General features: G+C 48.7%; 1 protein-coding gene across 5 annotated transcripts in view; it reads right to left on the reverse strand.

Annotated features, from left to right (window-relative positions):
• The window catches only part of LOC140386893 (rap1 GTPase-activating protein 2-like), a 618,530-nt gene that overhangs the window by 406,734 nt on the left and 186,165 nt on the right, over window positions 1-25,631 (reverse strand). For all 5 annotated transcript variants that reach the window (XM_072469730.1, XM_072469729.1, XM_072469728.1 and 2 more), the window contains one exon: window positions 22,653-22,688. In XM_072469730.1, the coding sequence (XP_072325831.1) occupies window positions 22,653-22,688 (36 nt within the window). The remainder of the gene's footprint in view (window positions 1-22,652; window positions 22,689-25,631) is intronic.

The following is a 25,631-nucleotide window of genomic DNA, read 5'->3' on the forward strand; positions in this document are numbered from 1 at the left end:
ATAGATTTAAGGGTAACTTCCAAATGGGCGATGGATGTATTCCTGAAAAGGAAAGACTTGCTGGGCCACGGAGAAAGAGCAGGAGGCGGGGAAGAATTGGATAGTTCTTTCACTGGAACGATGGGTCAAATGGCCTCCTTCTGTGCGGCTTGATTCACGTTTGAAATGGCGCCAAGTGTCAAGACGTCTTGTGACACAGTAGGAACAAAAAACACATCCTTGGATGGCGTGATAAAATCTGCCAAGTGTACTCGCGTATCAGCCTGCCGCTGTAGCATATTAGCTCGTTACCCAATACCCCTCCACACTCCCTGACTGCAGTTTAGTGGGGATGTCTGTCGGCTTGATGGCATCAGAAAATTCTGAGCGGCCCAAATTGAAGCACTGCCAACTGTAAAAACCTTGGGGTGGATTCTCTGGGGTCCACGATGCAGCAGAAAATCGCGGAATCAGGATTGGCGCCGGGCGATGCTCCAACCCCAGCTGCCACTGGAATTCAGGTCCTCGGCCGCTCGCCAGCAGGAGCGTGTGAGTTCATGCGAATGGATCCGAATGACCCATTTGCATTCATTTAGCGGGCCCGGCGCCCTATTCTCTGGCCCTCTGTGATTCCCCCGTCCCCAGGACGGGGAATCATGTGGGTGTGGACCTCCGGGGTGGGGGGGTTCCTCTATTATAGCGGTCTCCGGAACCAGCCTCCCCGGACAGGCACCCGAATGTGGCGACTAGGGGCTTTTCACAGTAACTTCATTTGAAGCCTACTTGTGACGATAAGCAATTTTCCTTTCATTTCATTTCATGTATCTGTAACCAGAGGCATGGAAATCAGAGAATCTTCGTCTTCCTGCAAATCCAATCCAGTTGTAAGCTACATTCAGGATTGATGAACGACAGGAGTGTCTATTTATTTTGATATACATCCAGTTGTGTACATGCCTCTGATGGGTACAATTGGGCAAAGCTTAATAGCACCCTAAAAGATCTACAAGTACCCCTTCCATATCTGCCTGAGGGGTGACATTCATTAACAGGATCAAGACATTCTGGCGAAAATGAATACGTTTGAGTAATTTGACAAACATTTTTTTAATGTAGAGTACCCAATTATTTCTTTTTCCAATTAGGGGGCAATTTGGTGTGGCCAATCCACCCAACCCGCACATCCCGGCGCTGTGGGGGGTGAGACCAACGCAGACACGGGGAGAATGTGAAAACCCCACACGGGCAGCGACCCAGGGCCGGGACTCGAACCCAGGTCCCCAGCGCCACAGGCAGCAGCGCCACCTACCGCGCCACGTGCCGCCCCCGTAATTTGACAAACATGAATCAAAGAACAAAGAAAAATACAGCACAGGAACAGGCCCTTCGGCCCTTCAAGCCTGTGTCGATCGTGATGCCCCAACTAAAAAAAAAACCTCTGGCCTTCCTCAGTCCGTATCCCTCTATTTCCTCCCTATTCATGTATCCATCCAGATGCCTCTTAAATGTTGCTAATGTACCTGCTTCCACCACATCCTCTGGCAGCGGGTTCCAGACACTCACCTCTCTCTGCGTGAAAAGCGTACCACGCACATCTCCCTTAAACTTTCCCCCTCTCACCTTGAACCTGTGCCCCTTTGTAATTGACACTTCCAGCCTTGGAAAAAGCCACTGACTATCCACCCGGTCTAATTTTGTAGACCTCTTCATAATTTACTAGATCAGATCAAGGTGTCTGTGTGTGTGTGTGGGGGGGGGGGGGACTTGCATTTATATCGTGCATTTCGCATTCTCAGGAGGTCCTAAAACGGAGCACAGCTGCTGAAGTAATTTTGAAATGCAGCTACTGCTGCAATGTAGCTAAATGCAACAGCCAGTTTGCACAGAGCAAGGTTCCACAGCCAGCCATGAGGTGTTGCTCTCTTTTGTGGCTATAAATATGGCAGTTAATAAGGTCGCCTTTCTTAATCTTAATTCTGAGTATGCTTTCAGAGTCGCCAGGTATCTCTCGATACCGCCACAAGGTTCAACCCGAATACCGATCAAAGAGCCAATACACCAGATTAGTACACATTTCACAACATTAATTTAACTTGATTCATCAAAACCTAACACGGATCAGCATTATAAAGCAAACTCTTAATTGGTTCACCTCCTATTACATAATAAGGTTGTAACATAGCAGAGATTCAGATACTGCTATAGCGACTGGAAATGGCCGTCCCTTGATTGAACAAGCAATTAAGATGTTCCAGAAAATATTAACAAAATATTGAATCTGGTATTCCAAAGGCAGCTGGCAAACTGCTATTAAATTATGAACACAATATTAATCAGGGCTTTTTTGTGACAGCAAATCACCTGGAAAGTAATTACCAGGAAAAGTAGCTTCTGGACACCTGAAAATGGTTGGAATTATAGTGGCTTGGTCACATAAATTGCATGTGAATTTTGCAACACCTCAAACATAAAAGAGGCGGCAATGAATTTTGCAGAAATTAAGATGTTGGGGATGGGGGGGGGATAAAGGAAGGAGCAAAGGCAACGAAGTGGCAGGAAAAGAGAGAAGCAAAGCGGGCAAGGCAAAAGCGCATACAGGGGCAAAAGTGAAAAAGAAAGAGAGGGACAGACTTTCTGAGACTGTGAGAGAAAGATCGGGTGGCAGAAAGGAGAGAGTGAGAGAAATAGTGAGAGGAAGAGTGAGCATAATTGAGAGGGAGGAGCACAGGCAGCAGCAGGAGAAAGACAGCGACAGGCAGAAGAGTGAAGCGCAAAAGGGGAGATATAGAGAAACACAAACTGAGAAAACCGGAGACAAGAAGAGAAAACGAAACACGGAGAAAGAAAGAGGGAGCGGAGGTTCGGGGGAAAAGTACTGACAGGGAGAAACATAGAACGAGAGGTCACAGATATAGGTTGAGAGGCGGTAGGTTGAAAACTGAGATGAGGAGGAACTACTTCTCGCAGAGTGGTGAATTTGTGGAACTCCCTGCCCCATAGTGCGGTGGAGTTTGAATCATTAGATGGTTTCAATAAGGAGATAGATATATTTCTGATTTTTAAAAAACGGGTTAAAGGGATATGGGGAACAGGCAAGGGGCTGGATTGGAGACCAGGAGGAGATCAGCCATGATCTGATTGAAGGGCTGAATTGCCTACTTCTGCTCCTAATTCCTATGTTCCTAAGTTCCTATGTAGGGAGAAGGATGAGAGAAGGAATCAAAGACAAGGCAAGAGAGACAATTTGGAAAAGAGATGACAAAAAGTATAGAAAGGACAGGGAAACAGAGAAAGAGAAACACAAAATATAAACAGAAGCACAGAGGACAAGAAACACAGATCAAGAGTGAGACAGGCACAGAGAGCAAAATGGAGAGAACCGACAGCGAGGAACAAGCAAAGTAAAAGAGAGTAGCAAAGCGGGTGATTAAAAACACAGGCAAGGAATGAGAGTAGGATACTCAGAGACAGAGAAAGAAGGAGGAGACATTGGGGCGAACACTGTCAGCAACGGGTGTAATTCAGGACCTGTGGCTCTTTTTAAAGATCTGGAAACTCCATTTTTCTCTGGTGCCCAGAGCATCAAATCAGAGCAGGAGCTGGTTTAGCTCAGTGGGTTAAACAGCTGGCTTGTAATGCAGTTCAATTCCCGTACCAGGTGCCGGAATGTGGCGACGAGGGTCTTTTCACAGTAACTTCATTGAAGCCTACTTGTGACAATAAGCGATTATTATTATTATATTATTACCGGGTTTGTTTGTTTTCTTGTTTGCTTTTCTCTTCCGAGTGGTGGACAAGGCAGACTTTGATCTGATCCCATAGCGAGGTTTTTCCTGGAACTGGTCGCTGGCCCATCACCAGAGACTTACAGCTTGAGGGGCACCACTCCGCATCGAGCATGCTTGGCATGACCAGGAGTCTCTCCCACTCTTGCTGCCAGCTATTGGTGCGATTGGGAGGATTTTGCAGGTTGACACACTCAACCTGTCTGACCCCTGTTTGACTTCCTAGGCCATCAAGGCCTGGGGTGGGACTCGAACCACGAGTTACCGGCTCAGAGGCAAGAATGCTACCCATTACGCCGTAGGATCTCACCATTACTGGTTCGAGCTGTTAATCACAGATTTAACTAATTAACTGAATTTCACTTCCCCAGCCGCCATAAGACCATAGGACATAGGAGCAGAATTAGGCCACTCGGCCCTTCGAGTTTGCTCCGCCACTCAATCATGGCTGATATTTTTCTCATCCCAAATTCTCCTGCCTTCTTCCCATAACCCCTGATCCCTTTATTGATCAAAGAATTATCGATCTCTGTCTTAAAGACACTCAGCGATTTGGCCTCCAACAGCCTTCTGCGGCAAAGAGTGCCTCAGAATCACCATCCTCTGGCTGAAGGAATTCCTCCTCATCTCTGTTTTAAAGGATCGTCCCTTTAGTCTGAGATTGTGTCCTCTGCTTCTAGTTTTTCCTACAAGTGGAAACATCCTCTCCACATCCACTCTATCCAGGCCTCACGGTATCCTGTAAGTTTCAATAAGATCCCCCCCTCATCCTTCTAAACTCCAACGAGTACAGACCCAGAGTCCTCAACCGTTCCTCATAGAGAAGCTCTTCATTCCAGGGATCATTCTTGTGAACCTCCTCTGGATCCTTTCCAAGGTCAGCACATCCTTCCTTACATATGGGGCCCCAAACTGCTCACAATACTCCAAATGGGGTCTGACCAGGGCCTTATATAGCCTCAGAAGTACATCCCTGGTCTTGTATTCTAGCCCTCTCGACATGAATGTTAACATTGCATTTGCCTTCCTAACTGCCGATTGAACCTGCCTGCTAACCTTAAGAGAATCATGAGAAAGAACTCCCAAGTCCCTTTGTGTTTCTGATTTCCTAAGCATCTTCCCATTTAGAAAAGATCTGTAAACTCCATTTTTCTCTGGTGCCCATAGCATCAAATCAGAGCAGGAGCTGGTTTACCTCAGCCACATTCCGGCACCTGGTACGGGAATTGAACTGCATTACAAGCCAGCCTCCATTTCTCCTTCCAAAGTGCATAACCTCACACTTTTCCACATGGTATTCCATCTGCCACTTCTTTGCGCACTCTCCTAGTCTGTCCAAGTCCTTCTGCAGCCCACCTGCTTCCTTAATACTACCTGCCCCTCTACAGATCTTTGTATCAAGTGCAAACTTAGCAACAGTGCCTTCAGTTCCTTCTTCCAGATTAGGGGCTGTTTAGCACAGGGCTAAATCGCTGGCTTTGAAAGCAGGCCAAGGCAGGCCAGCAGCACGGTTCAATTCCCGTACCAGCCTCCCCGAACAGGCGCCGGAATGTGGCGACTAGGGGCTTTTCACAGTAACTTCATTGAAGCCTACTTGTGACAATAAGCAATTTTCATTTCAGATCATTAATGTATATTGTGAAAAGTTGTGGTCCCAACACCGATCCCCGAGGCACACCACTAGTCACCGGCTGCCATCCTAAAAAAAGACCCCTTTAACCCCGCCTTCTGCCAGTCAGCCAATCCTCTATCCATGCCAGGATCCTACCCTTAACACCATGGGCTCTTAACGTACTTAATGGTCTCCCATGCGGCACCTTGTCAAAGGCCTTCTGGAAATCTAAATGAATCATGTCCACTGGTTCTCCTTTGTCTAACGTCCTTGTTACTTCCTCAAAGAACTCGAACGGATTTGTCAGACATGACCTCCCCTTGACGAAGCCAAGGTGGCCTTTGAACTCACAACTCCAACTCATTCACCCACATCTCAAGTTTACTCGTCCAGAAGCAGAACCACAATGCTGCCATCCCGTGTACTGTTCAATACGTGGTGTCTGTGAAAGGCAGGCAGGATTACAGAGATAGCTTGTGTCTCTATAACCTCTGTTCAGCAATTCCAGAAAGCAGGGGGTTATTTTTATACAATTACTGTCATCACCAAAGGTAGCTTAGACACAGAATGTATCCTTAGAATCTAATTAGTCAGTGAATTGGGCAATTACATCAAAGGGATATTGGTTGTTGTGAATGATCAATGTAAAAGATGCAGTTGATTTACTTCCTTGTTACATATCCCGTTGGGCACACAATGATTTGCAGCTTCTGATACCTAAATGTGTTTACCATTCTCAACGCATGAGAAGCATTCAAAAATATTCAGCCAATTTCCCTTCAGTATCAAGGATCAAAGGATAATGACATTTGCTTTCAATTAGATTTACTTCACGGCGAGCAAAGCGATCTCTTATGGTACGGAGCGAATTCTCTTTTCAATCATGTTAAGTCTGTTTGTGCTTTTACCGAATTACATGGACATGGCCACAAAACCAATTACGGAAAGCAGCGCTCTGAGATTATGCGACCCAACAAAATGTGCGAAACACTCGGCGTTGGACGAATAGCATTCACGTTACTTTGGGATGTCAGGTAGGTGGACAGGCCGGAAAAACTGGGGCTGATCTCCTTGGAGAAGATTGAGATGAGGTTTGATCACAAGGGGCCTGAACAGGGTAGATGGTGAGAAACTGTTCCCATTGGTGGAAGGATTGGGAACCAGTGGACAGCGATTGAAGCTGAATGACATGGGGAGGTGGTGGCGTAGTGGCATGGTCACTGGACTAGTAATCCCGAGACCCAGAGTACTGCTCCGGGGTTCAAATCTGCAGATGGTGAATTTTGAATTCAATAAAAATCTGGAATTAAAATTTGAGTCATGACCATGAAATCGTTCTCAATTGTCATAAAAACCCATCTGGTTCACTAATGTCATTTAGGGAAGGAAATCTGCCGTTCTTATCTGATCTGGCCTAAATGGTTGACTCTTAACTGCCCCTCCAGGGCAACTAGGGATGGGCAGTTAGGGATGGCACAATGGGCAATTAGGGATGGGCAATTAGGGGTGGCACAGCCAAAGATGCTCAAGTCCCATGAATGAATTTTAAAAAAGCTAAAGGCAGCATGCAGTGAGTGGTTAGGATCTGAGATGCATTGCCTGAGAGTGTGGTGGGGGCAGATTCAATTGTGGCTTGCAAAAGAGAATTGGGTAACTATCTGAAGAGAGAAATGCGCAGCTATGGGGACAATGCGGAGGGAATGGCACTGGCTGAGTTATTCTTACAGAAAGTAGACCGACAACCCAAATGGCCTCCTCCTGTACTGTAATTCTATGAGTTCTATTCTAAAGTAGACTTTGGATCATGAATGATCAGTATTTGGAGAGAAAAACTAGTCAGTGCGACTGGAGAGGTACACACCAGTTTTCAATCTGGGCCTGACACGTCGCAAAATTCTGGTAAGATTTCACCCCACATTTGCTTCTTTCGCAAATCACTTTCAATCTGTGCCCTCTCACTCTTGATCCTTTTACAAGCCGCAACAGTTTCTGCCTATCTACTCTGTCCTGTCACCTCACGATTTTAAACATCTCGATCTGATTCAATGTATTATAAATAGATACACCGAATCAATCAGTTAGCAACTTAAATCTCTACATCTCTGTTTATCAAGCTCACCAATCAAGTCCACAGATGTGCAGGTTAGGTGGACTGGCCGTGCTAAAATTGCCCCTCAGTGTCCAAAGATGTGAGGTTAGGTGGGGCTGCAGGATTACGGGGATAGGGCAGGGGGAATGGGGCCGATGTAGGGCGCTCTTTCAGAGGGTCGGTGCAGACTTGATGGGCCAAATGGACCCTTTCCACACTGTAGGGATTCTATAATTCTAAGCTACTACAGCAAGTCATTGAAGCGAATAATATCGCTGTATTTGACTTCCGGTTGCGGCTATGCGGAGCTAAGTCGCACATTCGGCGGCTCCCGCAAAAACGGACTTTTGGGCTCTTTTCAGGGCCCCCAACGGCACTTTTCCGACGTTTCCCGGTGTGGGAAGGAGATTACAACAATTCCCCGATAATATATGGCTTTTACCAGGAGCGGTGTGACTAAAAAGGTGGTGGTGGACCCGAAGAAGGTGCGAGGGAAGAAGAACAAAATGGCGGCGGGCGGAGACCAGGCAGCATGGATGCAGTGGGCGCAGGAGCAACAGGAGGGTATCCAGCGCTGCTTCAGAGAGATTAAAGTGGACCTGCTTGAGCTGATGAAGGCTTCTATTGATAAGCTGATGGAGACACAGACCGCCCAGGGGGTGGCGATCCGCGAGGCCCGACAAAAGATCTCCGACAACGAGGACGAGATCTTAGGCCTGGCGGTAAAGGTGGAGGCGCATGAGGCGCTCCACAAGAAATGGCAGGAGCGGTTCGAGGAGATGGAGAATCGGTCGAGGCGGACGAATCTGCGGATTCTGGGCCTCCCGGAGGGGCTGGAGGGGCTGGACGTGGGGGCATATGTGGTCACCATGTTGAACTCGCTGATGGGAGCGGTGTCCTTCCAGGGGCCCCTGGAGCTGGAAGGGGCCCATAGAGTGCTGGTGAGGAGGCCCAAGGCTAACGGGCCTCCGCGGGCGGTGCTGGTGCGGTTTCATCGATTCGCTGATTGGGAGTGTGGGCTCAGGTGGGCCAAGAAGCAGAGGAGCAGCAGGTGGGAGAACACAGAGGTTCGAATATACCAGGACTGGAATGCGGAGGTGGCGAAGAGGAGGGCCGGGTACAATCGAGCGAAGGCGGTGCAACACAGGAAGGGGGTGAAGTTTGGCATGTTGCAGCCGGCGCGACTGTGGGTTACCTACAAGGACCGGCACCATTATTTTGAGTCTCCGGAGGAGGCGTGGGTCTTTGTTCAGGCCGAGAAGTTGGACACAGATTGAGGGTCGGGATGGGCGTTTGGGGACTGCGGTTGATATGTTACTTTGTGAAGGGGGGTCCTTTGCTCTTGGTTTCTTTTTCTTTGTGTCTTTCTCTTTCTGGTCGGTGAGGGTGGTTAGGGCGGGTTCGGCACTGTTTTGGTTGGGTTGGTCGGGGGGGGGGCTCTTGGAGGGGGTTAAGCAAATGGAACAGGTGTGGTTGGCTGGCGGTGAGATGGGGCCCCACGGGGGAGGGGGATGCCCCAGTTGGGGGTGAGGGGACTGGGCCTGTAAAAGGAGCTGCGTCAGAGGTGGCGGGGCCGGGTAGGTGGAAAGCGCGGGCTTTTTCCCGCGCTGAAGACTGGAGGGGGCGGGGCCAGGGCGGGGAAGCGGGGGTTGTTTCCCATGCTTAGAATGGAAGGGGGAGGTGGAGAGCCTGTGGCTGGGGAACGGAAGAGGAGGGTGTGTCACACAATGGGAGGAGTCGAAGGAGAGGCGGGAGTGGCCGGGGTCAGCAGGAGTCAGCTGAATTGCGGAAGTGCAATGGGGGTGTAAAACAGCTAGGATGGGTCCTAGCCGGGGGGGGGGCAGGCGTGGGGTGCGGGCGCATGGCTGGCCGAGGAGGGGTTATGGCTAGTCGGTGGGGGAGAGTAACCCCCTGATCCGGCTGATAACCTGGAATGTAAGGGGACTGAATGGGTCGGTTAAGCGGGCCCGGGTGTTCGCGCACCTGAAGGGGCTGAAGGCGGATGTGGTCATGCTCCAGGAGACACACCTGAAGGTGGCAGACCAGATAAGATTGAGGAAGGGGTGGGTAGGTCAGGTGTTTCATTCGGGGCTGGATGCCAAAAATCGAGGGGTGGCGATCTTGGTGGGAAAGAAGGTGTCATTCGAGGCGTCGAGCATTGTGGCAGACAATGGCGGCAGGTACATAATGGTAAGTGGTAAGCTGCAGGGAGGGAGGGTGGTGCTGGTCAATGTGTATGCCCCGAACTGGGACGATGCGGGTTTTATGCGGCGCATGTTGGGTCGGATCCCAGACCTGGAAGTGGGGGGCCTGATAATGGGGGGAGACTTTAACACGGTGTTGGATCCGGCACTGGATCGCTCCAGGTCTAGGACAGTAGGAAGCCGGTGGCGGCTAGAGTGCTGAGGGGGTTTATGGACCAGATGGGAGGGGTGGACCCTTTTAGATCTGCAAGGCCGGGGGCTAGGGAATTTTCATTCTTCTCACATGTCCATAAGGCTGATTCCTGGATCGACTTTTTTATTTTGAGCAGGGCGCTGATAGCGAGAGTAGAGGGTACAGAGTATTCGGCGATAGCCATTTCGGATCACGCCCCGCATTGGGTGGACTTAGAGCTGGGGGAGGAGAGGGACCAGCGCCCGTTGTGGCGCTTGAAGGTGGGGCTGTCGGCGGATGAGGAGGTGAGCGAGCGGGTCCGAGGAAGTACAGAGAGGTACCTGGAGGCCAACGATAACGGGGAGGTCCGAGTGGGGATGGTATGGGAGGCGCTGAAGGTGGTGATTAGGGGAGAGCTGATCTCCATTAGGGCCCACAAGGAGAGGAGGGAGTTGGGGGGGGGGGGGGGGGAGAGGGAGAGGCTGGTGGGGGAGATGGTGAGGGTAGACAGGAGGTATGCGGAGGTGCCCGAAGAAAGATTGTTGAGGGAGAGGCGTAGCCTCCAGGCCGAATTCGACCTGGTGACCACCAAGAAGGCAGAGATGCAGTGGAGGAAGGCCCAGGGGGCGATTTATGGGTATGGGGAAAAGGCAAGCCGGATGCTGGCGCATCAGCTTCGGAAGCGGGATGCAGCTAGGGAGATCGGGGGAGTTAAGGACAGGGGCGGGAGTGTGGTGCAGAGTGGGGTTGGCATCAATGGGGTCTTCAGGGACTTTTATGAGGAATTGTACCGGTCCGAGCCCCCACGGGTGGAGGGAGGGCTGGGCCGCTTCCTGGACCAATTGAGGTTTCCGAAGGTGGAGGAGGGACTGGTGGTGGGATTGGGGGCCCCGATTGAGCTGGAGGAGCTGATCAAAGGGATAGGAAGCATGCAGGCGGGGAAGGCACCGGGGAAGGACGGTTTCCCGGTCGAATTCTATAAAAGGTTATATGGACCTGTTGGGCCCGTTGCTCGCTAGGACCTTTAATGAGGCAAGGGAGGGGGGGGCTTTGCCCCCGATGATGTCCCAGGCACTGATCTCCTTGATCCTGAAGCGGGACAAGGATCCCCTGCAGTGTGGGTCTTACAGGCCGATTTTGTTGCTAAATGTAGATGCCAAGGTGCTGGCGAAGGTCTTAGCCACGAGGATTGAGGATTGTGTGCCGCAGATCATCCACAAAGACCAGACGGGGTTCGTGAAGGGGAGGCAGTTGAACGCGAATGTGCGTAGGGTTTTGAACGTTATCATGATGCCGGCGAGGGAGGGGGAGGCGGAGATAGTGGTGGCGATGGACGCTGAGAAAGCCTTCGATAGGGTAGAGTAGGGGTACCTGTGGGAGGTGCTGAAGAGGTTTGGGTTTGGGGAGGGGTTTGTCAGGAGGGTTAGGCTGTTGTATGAGGTCCCGATGGCAAGTGTGGCCACAAACAGGAGGAGGTCCGAGTACTTTCGGTTGCACCAAGGGACGAGGCAGGGGTGTCCCCTGTCCCCCCTGCTCTTCGCACTGGCGATTGAACCCCTGGCTATGGCACTGAGGGAGTCGAGGAACTGGAGGGGGTTGGTGCGGGGTGGGGAGAAGCATAGGGTGTCGCTCTATGCGGACGACTTGCTGCTGTATGTGGCGGACCCGGTGGGGGGAATGCTGGAGGTAATGAGGATCCTGAGGGAATTCGGGGACTTTTCGGGGTACAAGCTCAACATGGGGAAGAGCGAGCTGTTCGTGGTTCAACCAAGGGACCAGGAGAGGGGGATTGGCGAGCTCCCACGAAAAAGGGCGGAGAGGAGCTTCAGTTATTTGGGGGTCCAGGTGGCCAGGAGCTGGGGGGCCCTGCATAGGCTTAATTTTACAAGGCTGGTGGAGCAAATGGAGGAGGAGTTCAAGAGGTGGGACGCGTTGCCACTGTCCTTGGCGGGTCGGGTGCAGTCAGTCAAAATGACGGTGCTCCCAAGGTTTTTGTTCCTGTTCCAGTGCCTCCCCGTGTTTATCCCAAAGGCTTTTTTTAGGCGGGTCAACAGGAGTATAATGGGGTTTGTGTGGGCGCGAGGGACTCCGAGGGTGAGAAGGGTTTTCCTGGAGCGGAGTAGAGATAGGGGGGGGCTGGCGCTGCCCAACCTCTGTGGGTACTACTGGGCCGCCAATGCGACGATGGTGCGCAAGTGGGTGATGGAGGGGGATGGGGCTGCATGGAAGAGGCTGGAGACGGCGTCCTGTGTGGGTACGCGTCTGGGGGCGCTGGCAACGACGCCGCTGCCGTTCCCTCCAAGGAGATATACCACGAGCCCGGTGGTGGTAGCTGCCCTCAAAGTCTGGGGGCAGTGGAGGCGGCACAGGGGGGTAACTGGGGCCTTGGTGTGGACCCCAATACGGGGGAACCACCGGTTCGTCCCAAGGAGAACAGATGGAGAGTTTTCGGGGTGGCAGAGGGCAGGGATACGAAAGTTGGGGGACCTGTTTGTGGACGGGAAGTTCGCGAGCCTGGGTGAGCTGGAGGAGAAGTATGGGCTCCCCCCGGGGAACACCTTCAGGTACTTACAGGTAAGGGCGTTTGCCAGGCGGCAGGTGGTGGAATTCCCGCGGCTACTGCCGCACACAGTACAGGACAGGGTGCTCTCGGGGGGGGTGGGTGGGAGTGGGGAAGATCTCGGAAACTTACCAGGTGATGCAGGAGGAGGAGAAAGGTAAGTGGGAGGAGGAGTTGGGAGAGGAGATCGAGGAGGGGACGTGGGCAGATGCCCTTGGGAGGGTGAACTCTTCCTCATCATGCGCGAGGCTCAGCCTCATACAGTTTAAAGTGCTGCACAGGGCACACATGACCGGGACAAGGATGAGCCGTTTTTGGGGGGGGGGGGAGAGGACAGGTGTGTTAGGTGCTCAGGGAGCCCAGCAAATCACACCCATATGTTCTGGGCGTGCCCAGCGCTGGAGGAATTTTGGAAGGGCATAGCGAGGACGGTGTCGAGGGTGGTAGGATCCAGGGTCAAATCGGGCTGGGGGCTCGCAATATTTGGGGTGGCAGAGGAGCCGGGAGTGCAGGAGACGAAAGAGGCCGGTATTCTGGCCTTTGCGTCCCTGGTAGCCCGGCGAAGGATTCTTCTTCAGTGGAAGGATGCGAGGCCCCCAAGCGTGAAATCCTGGATCAACGATATGGCGGGGATTATCAAGTTGGAGAGGGTGAAATTCGCCTTGAGAGGGTCGGTACAAGGGTTCTTTCGGCGGTGGCAACCGTTCTTAGACTTCCTGGCAGAACGGTAGACATTGGTCAATGGCAGCAGCAATTCGGGGTGTGGGGGGGGGGGGGGGGGGGTTTACTTTATTTCTGTTTCTGTTATTTACACTGGAGGGTCTGAGGGGGTGTATATACCTGTTGTGTTAAGTCGGGGTGTCAATGTTAATTTATTATTTATGTATAGGGGAGCGGGTATGGAGGGTTGCTTTTCTAGACTGTTTTTTGTACTTCACCCTGTTGGGTTCTTTTTTCATTTTGTTGTTGATATTTGATGAAATGAAATGAAATGAAAATGAAATGAAAAATGAAATGAAAATCGCTTATTGTCACAAGTAGGCTTCAAATGAAGTTACTGTGAAAAACCCCTAGTCGCCACATTCCGGCGCCTGTTCGGGGAGGCTGATACGGGAATTGAACCGTGCTGCTGGCCTGCCTTAGTCTACTTTCAAAGCCAGCAATTTAAGCCCTGTGCTAAACAGCCCGTAATATCTAAAATCAGCCCTGAAAACCTTAATAAAATTTCGGTGCCACATACCCTATCTAAGACAACTCCACCCTCCACGAAAGAGAAGGTATCACTGCTCCGTTCCAATGATAAGGAATGAGCGTGGAAAGAGCTACACTTTTCACCCTTGATTTTTCGAGGGTTGTTACATTTTTCACTGTGGCTTTTCCACCCTGCTGCGGAAATGACTAGCTCTGGGAATTGAATGTGTGATTGCTCGAATCCTCTGCAACCACCACCAGCAGAGCCGAATTAATTCCTGGTGCGTTCATAATAGATAACCTGCAGTGACTAAGGTTAATGAGAAAACACCGAAGGAAATACAATTGCAGATTTGCTAAAACACTTCAGCTGCTTCCCAGACAATTTCACAGCCCATCTGAAACACAACACAGAGAAATGACATTGCATTGAAATGGAAAAAAACCCAGCCGTGTGTTTCCTGGGAATACTGTCACATTCGTTTGCAGCAGAACATGTCCAATGCTGTGTCTTTGCTGATCGAATTTAGAAGATGAAAGACCTACAGCCATCTTTTGGTGTTTTAAACACAACTAGACTCAGAACTCATGCATTTCCAATGTGTGTCATACAGGTCATCGTGACAAAAGGCCACATCTAAAAATGACTGCGGCAAAGGTGTTGATGCGATAAATATTTACAGGGATGATACCAGAACTAAGAGATCAGGAAAGCCTAAATAGGCTGGGGTTTCTTTCTCTAGAGAAGAGAAGGCTGAGGGGTGATCTATTACCCAATAATATTTTTACTCAAGTTCCTGGGTAATTTCAAAGAAGCCGCATGACTTGAACATATTCCTTTTGTTTGCAGAGTGCAGGTCCCTGGATACGGAAGCTTGGGGAACCTATAGTTCCTGTTGCTTTCTCCATGGTCAATCAGACTCAACTGGTTGACCAATCAGCACCCTTTTCCCCTGTAGTATATAGTGATAGTTTGAAATTTCACATTCTTTTTTAAAATAAATTTAGAGTACCCAATTCATTTTTTCCAATTAAGGGGCAATTTAGCGTGGCCAATCCACCTAGCCTGCACATGTTTGGGTTGAGGGTGCAAAACCGACGCAAACACGGGGAGAATGTGCAAACTCTACACGGACAGTGACCCAGAGCCGGGATCGAACCTGGGACCTCGGCGTCGTGAGTCAGCAGGGCTAACCCACTGCGCCACCGTGCTGCCCTGAAATTTGGCATTCTTGCTGAGTACAAGATGAAAGGTTTCAGCAACGTGTCTCCCTTTTTAGCAACGAAAAAATAAAACCAAATGAGAAGGGATACGATCAAAAAGGCTGCAGATGACACGGAAATGGGTAGGGTGGTAAATAGTGAGGAGGATAGATGTAGACTGCAGGAGGATATCAATGGGCTGGTCAGGGGGGCAGAGCAGTGGCAAATGAAGTTCAACCTGGAAAGGTGTGAGGTAATGCAGTTGGGGAAGGCTAATAAGGTAAATTGTTACACTATGAATGGTCAGACCCTGGATAGCATTGAAGATCAGAGGGACCTTGGATTCCTGAAGGTGGCCTGGCAGGTAGATAAGGTAGTTAAGAAGGCATATGGAATATTGCCCTTATTAGCTGAGGCATAGAATATAAGAGCAGGGTGATCATTCTGGAACTGTACAAAACACTGGCTAGGCACTGCATGCAGTTCTGGTCACCACATTATAGGAAGGGTGCGATTGCGCTGGAGAGGATGCAGAGGAGATTCACCAGGATACTGCCTGGGCTAGAGGGTCTGATCTATGATTGGAGATTGGATAGGGATGGTGGGAATCTGGAACTCACTTCCTGAAAGGGTGGTTGATTCAGAAACTTTTGTAACATTTAAGAAGTATTTAGATATTAATTTGCACTGCCATAACCTTCAGGACTATGCGCCGAGCACTGGAAAATGGGATTGGTGCAGTCAGATGATTGACTTGTTCATGGGATGTGTACATTGGGGGCACTTAAGAGTCAACCACATTACGGTGGACCTGGAGTCACATGGAAGCCAGGTAAGGAAAAGTCCCCTCAGGGACTTTGGTGAACCAGATGGGTTTTTACCACAATGGTTTCATGGTCACCATTCGACTTTTAATTCCAGGTTTTTATTGAATTCATGTTTCACCATCTGCCCTGGTGGGATTTGAACCCGGGTCCCCAGAGGATTACCCTGGGTCACTGATCCAGTGACAATAGCACTGCACCACTGCCTCCCCCTGCATGGCCATGACGGGCCAAATGGCCCCCTTCTGTGCTGAAAACATCTATGAATCTAAGTTTCCTTCAGGTTTCAATCTTACACAAAATTGCATTCCTTTGAATTCCGGCAACGATCTTTGCAGTTCACTGTCGAAATTCCTAGTTCCCGCACCTTTCCAGAATAGAAACTACAATTGTTTTAAATTGAGAACATGAGAAGTAGGAGCAGGAGCTGATGGCCCCTTGAGTTTGCCTCGCCATTCAGTTCGATCATGGGTGATTTTCGCCCCTCACTCCACGCTCCCCATATCTCTTGATTCCCTGAGAGAACAAAAAGCTGTTAACTCCATCTTAAATATATTCAACGATAGAGCATCCGCATCCCTCTGGGGTACAGAAATCCAAAGATTCACAACCCTCTCAGTGAATAAATTTCGCTTTGTCTCTTACCCGGATACTGTGCCCTTGTTTTCTAGATTCCGTTGCCAGGGAAGATATTTGTTTCAGCTTTTATATGTTTCAATTAGATCAGCGCTCACTCTTCTGAAGCCTCAGAGAGTAGGCTCAGTTTACACCGCCTCTCGTCAAAGGAGAACCCTCTCATCCCAGGTACCAACCTGGTGAACCTTAGCTCTATCAACGCAAGCCTCCAATGCCGCAATGTCCTTCTTAGGACGAGTGCACTCAAAGATATCTGAACGTCAATGCTTAGAACGTTTGTGTCTTTTCAAAAATATTCTGCTGTTCTGTTCATACTGACAACGTGAATAACTACGCAATAGCCCGCTGCTATATACGGCATAAAGAAAATCGAGAAGCATTCAAATAATATTTCAAGCAGCATAATTGCTACTTGTCTGGGTTTTACTGTTTGAAAGCGCGGTTAAGGTTGAAACGCTCGCCGCATTTAAACAATATTTGGATCTGCACTTGAACTGGTGAAACCTACAAGGCTATGGACCAAAAAGTGGAAGGGGGATTAGACGGGAAAGCTCTTTCACAACTGGCACGGGTACGATGGGTCGAATGGCCTCATTGTACCCCGCAATTCCCTTGAGTCACTGAAGTCTGGTCGGATTACTCACTGAGTCCATTAAAGAGAGGGTTGTACGTTTCTGTGCAACAGTTAGCAAATTGAGATTAATATTTAGCCCAGTTAAACAAAGTACATATCAGCATTAATAAGCTCCCATTTACTCAATCTGACTTATCTGCGCAGTAACCTTTATTGGACAATTTAAGTTAATTGGTTGTTTAACAGGAGATTACACACCAAATTTAGGAGAACGCAATTTCTTCTTCTCGGTTACCATGGTGCACACAGGTTTTCTTGAGTGTTTAGTATCGGGAGATCTTGACATTGTTTTTGAAAATGTGTTGAAACGGCTCTTAAGGGATTTAGGGCAGGAAATTGCCTGTGCTTTTGTCTTCAAACAAAAAGACAGCATTATAATCCTCCTTACCCATAGGGTGGTTAGAATGTGGACCCTGTTACCCTGAAGAGCAGCTGAGCTGATCAGCATGGCTCTCTGCCATGGAGAGTTAGGTGAGTGCGTGAAAGAGAGAAAAACAGAAGGTTACGCAGATGAAGATTACACCAAGTTGGGTAGGAGGAGGCTTGTGTGGAGCATAAAGACCTACATAGACCAGATGGGCCGACGGGCCTGATTCTGTGATGTAAGTTCCATATGATGATACCACCTCCAACTCATTGGCTGGTGCAATGGTGTTACTATATTGTTGGCTTAGTGACGATTTGCATTTAAGCATGGGGAGAGGTTTGCTACAAGAACATGCTTACAACATTCCACCTTACAGAAACCAGAGCAAGTCATCCCCTTGGCGACGGCAGGTAATCAGGATAATATCCAAATCGAGGTAAGCAACCCAACAAGGACTGCAGTAGGATTAAATAGAACTTACCTGCCAAACAGTACCAGTAAGAACCAGGAGGAATTAGATCTATATTTTTCTCTGGATAATATACCCAGGGCATTTTGGGTTCCCAGTTGTACATTTGTTTGGAGGCTGAGCAGGATGTATGTGATTGATGCTTACTGGCGAGGTTCAGCAGGACAGGAAGTCAAAAAGAGTGACAAATCCAACCTAGGCAATGACTAACCCACTAGCCTATCATCCGTAAGAGGTAAAATAATGGGATCTATTCCAAGGTCCGGGTCGCAATAGTGAAAGTTGAAAAAGTACCAGGTCAGCATGGGTTGACGAGTAGAGCTGCAAACAGATCTTTGAGGCATGGCTTATTCAAGTTTTCAGAAAGGTTTTATCAAAGGCTTCTGCCATTAGTAAATTGTTCAGTAAAACTCCCAGATGCTCAAAGAAACAAGCTGAAGTTGTTGTTGCTTCTTAGGATTTATCTTTTACGTTTTTACGCAGTTAAATATGAGGGGCGCGATTCTCTGGAAAGATTTCTCAGTGTGCTAGCGAGTGCCACTAGCGTCCCGCCGCTTGGCCCAGCAAGGCTATTCAACATTAATTGGTCCCCTTAACACAAGGCCCCATGGACTTTTCACCGCAAATGAAGACTCGCCAGCCAATTCGCCGACACTGCGCTCGCCAGCCCCCCGCTAACAAGGTCGAGCAGCACTTGCTCAGCCCACCCCAGCCAGCTTGCAATAATGGCGCTGAGAAGACTGGCCCCAAGATTCGGATTTGTAGACCTGGGGAGGATCCTAGACACAATGGAGACCAGGAGGGATGTCCTGTTCCCCTGAGGGTCACGGAGGGTCAGCCACAGGGCAGTCAGTGCTGCCTGGGACGAGGTGGCTGACAGCTCGGGGAGTGTGACCAGGAGGACTGGCCTCCAGGGCTGAAAAAAGATCAACGACCTACACCGGATAGCACGTGTGAGTAGACACCCATGCTCCGCCACCCCTCCACCCCGAGACCTTACCGCTCCCAAGCGAGCATCCACCCCCCAACTCTCCATGCGACACCAACCCTCCCTTCACACCCCCCCTCTCCCTTCAACTTCCCCCAACCTTTCCGTCACACCCCTCCCCCCACCACTGTGAACCATGCATGTGGCTAACGATGCCCTCTCTTGTGTCTCCTCAGGAAAATCCTCCCAGGAAGGGAGGCGTGAACCGCTCCAGCGTGTGCTGGCCCCCTGTGGGTACCAGAATCGGTTGTCCTCACGCCCATTTCGCGCCGTCGTGAAACGCGACGGCGTTCACCATGGCGCAAACACTCCATTTCAGAGAATCGTGCCCAGTGTCTTCATTTTTCGGGCTGTCCAATCTTAAACATTTTCATCTTGACTCCATGTTCAAAGCAACTTCCAGGGATTGAAAGGCTTTGGCACGGCAGAGATTGCAAAGCAGATGGAACCATTCATGTGCAAGTGCACTAGTATAGGGAATACCTCCCACAGCTTCAACCAAACCACAGCAATCAGAGGCACATGGACTGTGGAGATCAGAATGGCAGATAGTTTATCTATTTTCTTGATTTGTTCATGGGATGCGGGTGTCGCTGGCTAGGCCAACATTTATTGTCCATCTCTAATTGCCCCTGAGAAGGTTTTGGCAATCTGCCTTCTTGAACCGCTGCAGTCCATGTGGTGTAGGTACACCCACAGAGCTGTCGGGAGGAAGTATTGAAATGTTGACACAGTGACAGTGTAGGAACGCCAAAATATTTCCGGGATGGTGTGTGGCTTGGAGGGGAATTTGCAATGGGTGGCAGTATTCCCATGTGTTTGTTACCCGTGTCCTTCAAGGTGGTAGAGATCGTGGGTTTGGATGGTGCTGTCGAAGGAGCTGTGCTAAATTGCTGCAGTACATCTTATAGATGGTACACACTGCCTCCAGTGTGCATCGGTGGTGGAGAGATTGAATGGTTAAGATGGTGAGCCAATCAAGCAAACTGCTTTGTCCTGGATGATGTTGTTGGTGCTGCACCCATCCAGGCAAGTGGACAGCATTTCATCACATCCCTTACTTGTGGCTTGTAGATGGTGGACAGGGTTTGGGGAGTCAGTAGGTGAGTTATTCGCTGCAGGATTCCTAGCCTCTGATCTACTCATGTAGTCGTAGTATTTATATGGCTAGTCCCTTTCAGTCTCTGGTCAATGATAGCCACTAGTATGTTGATTGTGCGGGATTCAGCAATGCCATTGAATGCCAAGGGGTGACCATTAAATCCTGTCTTGTTGGAGATGGCACTTGTGTGGCATGAATATTACTTGCTATTTATCAGCCCAAGTCTGCATGATGTCCAGATCTTGCTGCATTTGGATTTGGGACTGCTTCAGTGTCTAAGGAGTTTCAAATGGTGCTGAACATTGCACAATCATTAGTGAACATGCCAACTCTGACTTGATGATGGAGGGAAAGCCATTGCTGAAGCAGCTGAAAATGGTTGGGTCCAGGCCACGACCCTGAGGAACTTCTGAAGTGAGTCCCAGGGCTGAGATGATTGACCTCCAACAGCCACAACCATCTTTGGTCAAATGCTGCCTCGCTGTCAAGGGCAGTCACTCTCATCTCGCTGCATAAAGGGAAAAGCATTCAGTGTCAATCTGTCACAAGGCACAGAGGCCTCAGCCATTAGGGCGGCACGGTGGTTAGTCACGGCAACGAGAGCCCAGGTTCGATCCTGGCCCCAGGCCACCGTCCGTGTGGAGTTGCACATTCTCCCCGTGTCTGCATGGGTCTCACCCCCACAAACCCAAAGAAGTGCCTTGGCCACACTAAATTGCCCCTTAATTGGAAAAAAAGTGACCTCAGCCATGGAGACAGTTCAGTCCCTGGGGAGCTTCAGTGCTGTGGCGACTAATGGGCTCTGCAGAGGAAGAAAAGCACTATGGCATGCCTCTTAGATGCCATGTCAGGGACAACATTGACAGAGGCTCAGGAACTGAAGGACTTCCTTTCTTCCTGGCTATTAAAGAGTTTGACACATACCGGAAAGCCAATAAGCCTGGAGATTTAAATTTCCAAATTTATTGGAGATCAGAAGTAGAGGAAGCCTGTTCACCACTGAAAAGAGAAAGTTTTGTGCTCCCTTCTGCTCACCGTCCTCTTGTCAAGTGCATCGGACAAAGTGCTGAAGAAATGTACTATTAGTTGACTCCTTCCATGCATTATTTTAGCATACGATCCGTGGGGTGGTTCATTAAATTTCAATTGCTATTGTGAGCATATTATTTTCTTGCCAACAAGATTTCTCCTAACCTCTTAACAGCACCTATTTTCTGCTCCGTAGGGTCATATTCAGAACCAACAGCTTGGCCATCTGGACGGTGCTATCTCTCGGACATTATCTGCCACATCAGAAACCACAGTGGGACAACTCTTGGCACTCCATTGTTCCATTGGAAATACTTAAGCCTTTGCGGGTGCGATTGTTGATCAGTAACATATTCCCAGCCTCCATTCCACCATTGTAGACTTCTCCAGGAAGATGTGACACACAGGTCACTTCACCAGCACGGCAATGCCCCTTGAAGGGCTAGTTAGATTGAGTTAGAAAACTGGCACTGCAGGTCATTGAGAAGACTTTCAAATCCTCAGAGACTTCAGCCTCCTCAGAGTTGCTCTCCAGTTATCGTTGCTTTACTCTTGCTCGTTCTGGCTTATTAAGTTGTGTCATTGTCATGGTTCTACACTGAACCCATTTATGGGTATACAGTGCTTAGTGAGCAGCACGGTTTCAAAACAAATGCTTAATGTGCTTTTGCAAGATGTAAAAGGTTGAGGCCCGAGCATGAATCCCTGTGGCACACCACTTGCTAAATCTTGCCAAACAGAAAAACACCCATTTATGCCCACCGTCTGTTTTCTGTTAGCTTGCCAATTTTCTATCCATGCCAATATGTTAGCCCCTACACCAAGAGCTTTTATTTTTCACAGTAACCTTTGATGTGGCACTTTATCAAATGCCTTCTGGACATCTAAGTACAGGACATCCACCGGTTTCCCTTTATCCACAGCACATGTTACTTCTTCAAAGAACGCCAATATATTTGTTAAACATGGACCAGGATTTTACTGCCCCACTCAGGCATGTCTCCCCGCAGTGGATGCAATAAGCCGTTTAAGCCCCTGTTCAGATTGGCGGGACCGTGAATCCCACCAGAGAGGAGGGGCCCTAAAGCCCTGGCCATGATTGCCCTTTCACAAAACCATGTTGACTCTGCCTGATTACTCTCAATTTTTCCAAGTGCCCTGCTATAACATCTTGAAATAACATCCTCTAACATTTTCCCTATGACGGATGTCAAGCCGATTGGCCTGTGGTTTCCTGCTTTCTGTCTCCCTCCCTTTCGAATAAAAAGAGTTGCATTTGCAAATGCAGTTAACAATCAATTCTCCTGTCAGGGGAGGAGGGGGAATGGGAGATTGGTTCTTCAGATCTTCGGTCAAAGCTAAGGAAAAACCAGCAAGGTAATTTCCGGCAAATACGTGAACTTTAAAACATGGTTTTAATATCACACAAACTTGACGACAGACTCTGTAAAATATCAGGTAATTATATCAGGTAGAAAAGAATGGCGGCGGCCCCCTGGAGACGGTTGGTAAGGTGTCGGTGGGGTACATTAAACTATTTTCCAGAAAAACAATACAATTCCTCAACTCCTGTAAATCCCAGCTTTACAAGCTGTGTTTAAAAAAAAAAAAAAATTAGATTCAAGATCATGAAAGTAAGCCACGAGGTGCGAGATGGGGCAGAACGTTCTTTCAAACTCAACACAAACAGCATGAAGCAACATTACATAACATTTTGACCTGATAGGATGGAATGACACCACAGCACCAGTCTGACTTGCCCAATATCAAGCTCCAAAGAGGCCAATGTACACACGTGAGTTACTCACCTCTGCCTCAAGGCAGCCACAGTGGACTTGTCGATCCTGAAAAATAAAAGATAGTTGAAACATAAATCACCTGCACACAATATACCTGGTAACATAGACTTCCTCTCGAAATAACATGGTCCTCCAAGAGGTTAGTACGTACTCGGGTTAGATTTTAAATCTGTCCACTTCACTGACACTGAGTGTGTAATTAGATAAAAGCCCAGTGATTTACTCACCATCTTACATTTCAATCTCCTATTCCAACAAAGGGAGCCACTCAAGGCCAGTCAGGATCCTTCCTTAAGCAGGTAATATGTGGGCCAGTGACATTATCCAATGATATCGCCAGGCTCCTAACTATAACCTGAGCAGCGAAGCCATCAGATAAACGTAAGGGGGAAGAAGATTGGAAGCAGAAGAGACCATTCCAGGTAAGTTCTTTTTTACTTTGGAGAGCGAAACAGAGTTAATGTTTTGAGTCCAAATATGACCCTTCTTCCGTGCACAGGTGAGTTCCAAAGAAAAGCTATATTGGATTTGGAACGTTAACTTCCGTTTCTCGCTCCACAGATGCTGCCAGACCTGTTACGTTCTTCCAGCACTTTCGGTTTTAATTTCAGATTTACAGCATCTGCATTATTTTGCTTTTTTTTGGTTCAACTTTCCTGTGTAGAGGAAGGAGGCGAGGGACCTCTTATCTGGACCCCCGCAAGGAAGTCTTAGGAGGTTAGGCCTCCTCTACACTGGCTTTTTCCTACTCAACCCACCTCTCTATCATGAGATCCTCTACCAAGCCTTGAGCCACATATTGATTTGAGCTCCAGCGAATGGTCAACCCCAAGGGACAAGTGGACTAATATGTAAAACTCCAGGGGCCACATACAGGCCAAACCTCACCCATCACTAGTCTACCAATGAACCCTCCATGTACATCCAAAAACTCTCACGGAGTGGACTCATCCTTTTCAATGATTAATATTATGCAGGATCCTCCTTGCTCTTAAGTGCACCACAGTGCAACCTGTAATGCAGCATATTCCAACAACCGATGCCAACTTTGCACAATCCAAAATATGGAAACGAAAGATTACAGTGAACAGGAAAACCCTGTTAACCTGGGACATATTTGGGCTGAATTAAACTGACTCCGATCCAACTGATCTGTAAATATCGCCCTCGCCTTTCGTATGTCTAGAATCAGAGAGCAGATTTTCCACTTGAATACTCCAAGCCAAGTGGGAACAGACACTGGGAAATTGCCCACTCCTGGCCCTGTGATAACGGTCATAAAATTTCACGGATGAAAAGCCATCAGCTGGTAGTTTGCACTTTCCCACCATCCACTGCCAGCATGCACCAAGGGAAATGAAGTTGAACATCTCCTTTCCAATCTCTCTTCTGTGCATCTGTGCGATCTCATTTGGCAACTATTGAAAAAAATGTATTGCCACATATCACAGTGGACCTCTGCTGGCCGTAATTACTGTGAAAGAGACAGCATTTAAAGACCATTTTCATAAAAAGAAAGAGGGAGAAATCTCATGGGTTGCTGCTCTACGGGTGACAATCTGGGTACTGGATAAGAGTTCCTGCTCTTTAACCTCCGGGATCTGGGGTTTGCCGTGAGCAAGCAGGAGCAGAACTTTACCAGGTCCTGCAAATATTTCCCCTGAAAGACGACTGCACAAAAACTGCAGTTTAACTGTTGAAGCGACATTGAATTTCTGATTAGTGTCATTTAAATGACGTTAGTTAAATGCATCAACGTCAGCGTTAACATCATGCTGACTGTAAAAGCGAGGCCTGTGATTCAACCCTGAGCAATTGGGTTTCAGTCCTGGCAACGCACAATCATATTTCCACTTCAGTATGTTTGCAATGCTACATTCCCCATTTGTTTGTCAGACATTGAAGTAGCTCAGTCATATATTGCACTGACAACGACTGAATTAGATGAAGCGCTTAAAGATTGTTTTTAGCTATGTGAATTCCTGTTTGTTCTCTTTTTGGTTGTGGTTGTGTTTCATGTATATATACAAATGCCTTAATAAAAACATTTTTTTAAAAAGATTGTTTTTAGAAAGAGAAATGAAGGTTGTTGGCATATCTGTGCTTTTCCAATTTGAACTGAACTAAGAAACAAACATCAATCCTCTGGTGACCTGCATTCAGTTTCCAATCGAAGTGTCAATTGCCCATCCCTGCTCTTTGCAACGATCCTTGTGCTCCTGGATATTCCATTCAAAATTCTCATCCACACATCCTCCTTTTCACTCCACCTTATCTTGGCAATCTCCTCCAACTCCAATGTCTTAGGCTATGCTCTCCAGTCATGTGGGCTGGTTTGGCACAGTGGGCTAAACAGCTGGCTTGTAATGCAGAATAAGGTCAGCAGTGCAGGTTCAATTCCCGTACCAGCCTCCCCAAACAGGTGCCAGAATGTGGCGACTGGGGGCTTTTCACAGTAACTTCATTGAAGCCTACTTGTGACAATAAGCGTTTATTATTATTATGTGACTAGGGTCTTGCATTCATTTCTATCACCCCTATGCTCCATTGGACCTTCAGTCATCTCAGCCTACACTCCTCCCTAAAACACTCTGCTGGCTTCCACTCCTATCCAGCTTGCCAACTGCGAGGGATTATGGAGAGTCCTTCTCCATTTCGGCTGCCCCCAAAGGTTTTGTCATGTTGGATGTTCTGATGCACAAATGATCCAACACGGCTGTAGATGGTACAACTCTGTTTTATTGTCTAATCAACGGTAACAACTAACTACTGGCTTGGGTACGTGCTTCACCAGCTAACCTGTGGACCCAGCCCTATCACTATCTTAGTGAGGCACTCAGCACATGGTCTATGTCTGAGTGGAGCGCTGTGAGCTCTGTGCTCTGAGCTATCTCCTGGTAGAATGAGCAGGAACTGTGGTGTTCGCTGTTTTATAGTGCGTGTGCTCTCACTGGTGATTGGCTGCGATGTTATGTGTGTGCTGGTTGG

This window comes from Scyliorhinus torazame, chromosome 12 (genome assembly GCF_047496885.1).
Source record: "Scyliorhinus torazame isolate Kashiwa2021f chromosome 12, sScyTor2.1, whole genome shotgun sequence".
Classification (NCBI taxonomy): domain Eukaryota; kingdom Metazoa; phylum Chordata; class Chondrichthyes; order Carcharhiniformes; family Scyliorhinidae; genus Scyliorhinus; species Scyliorhinus torazame.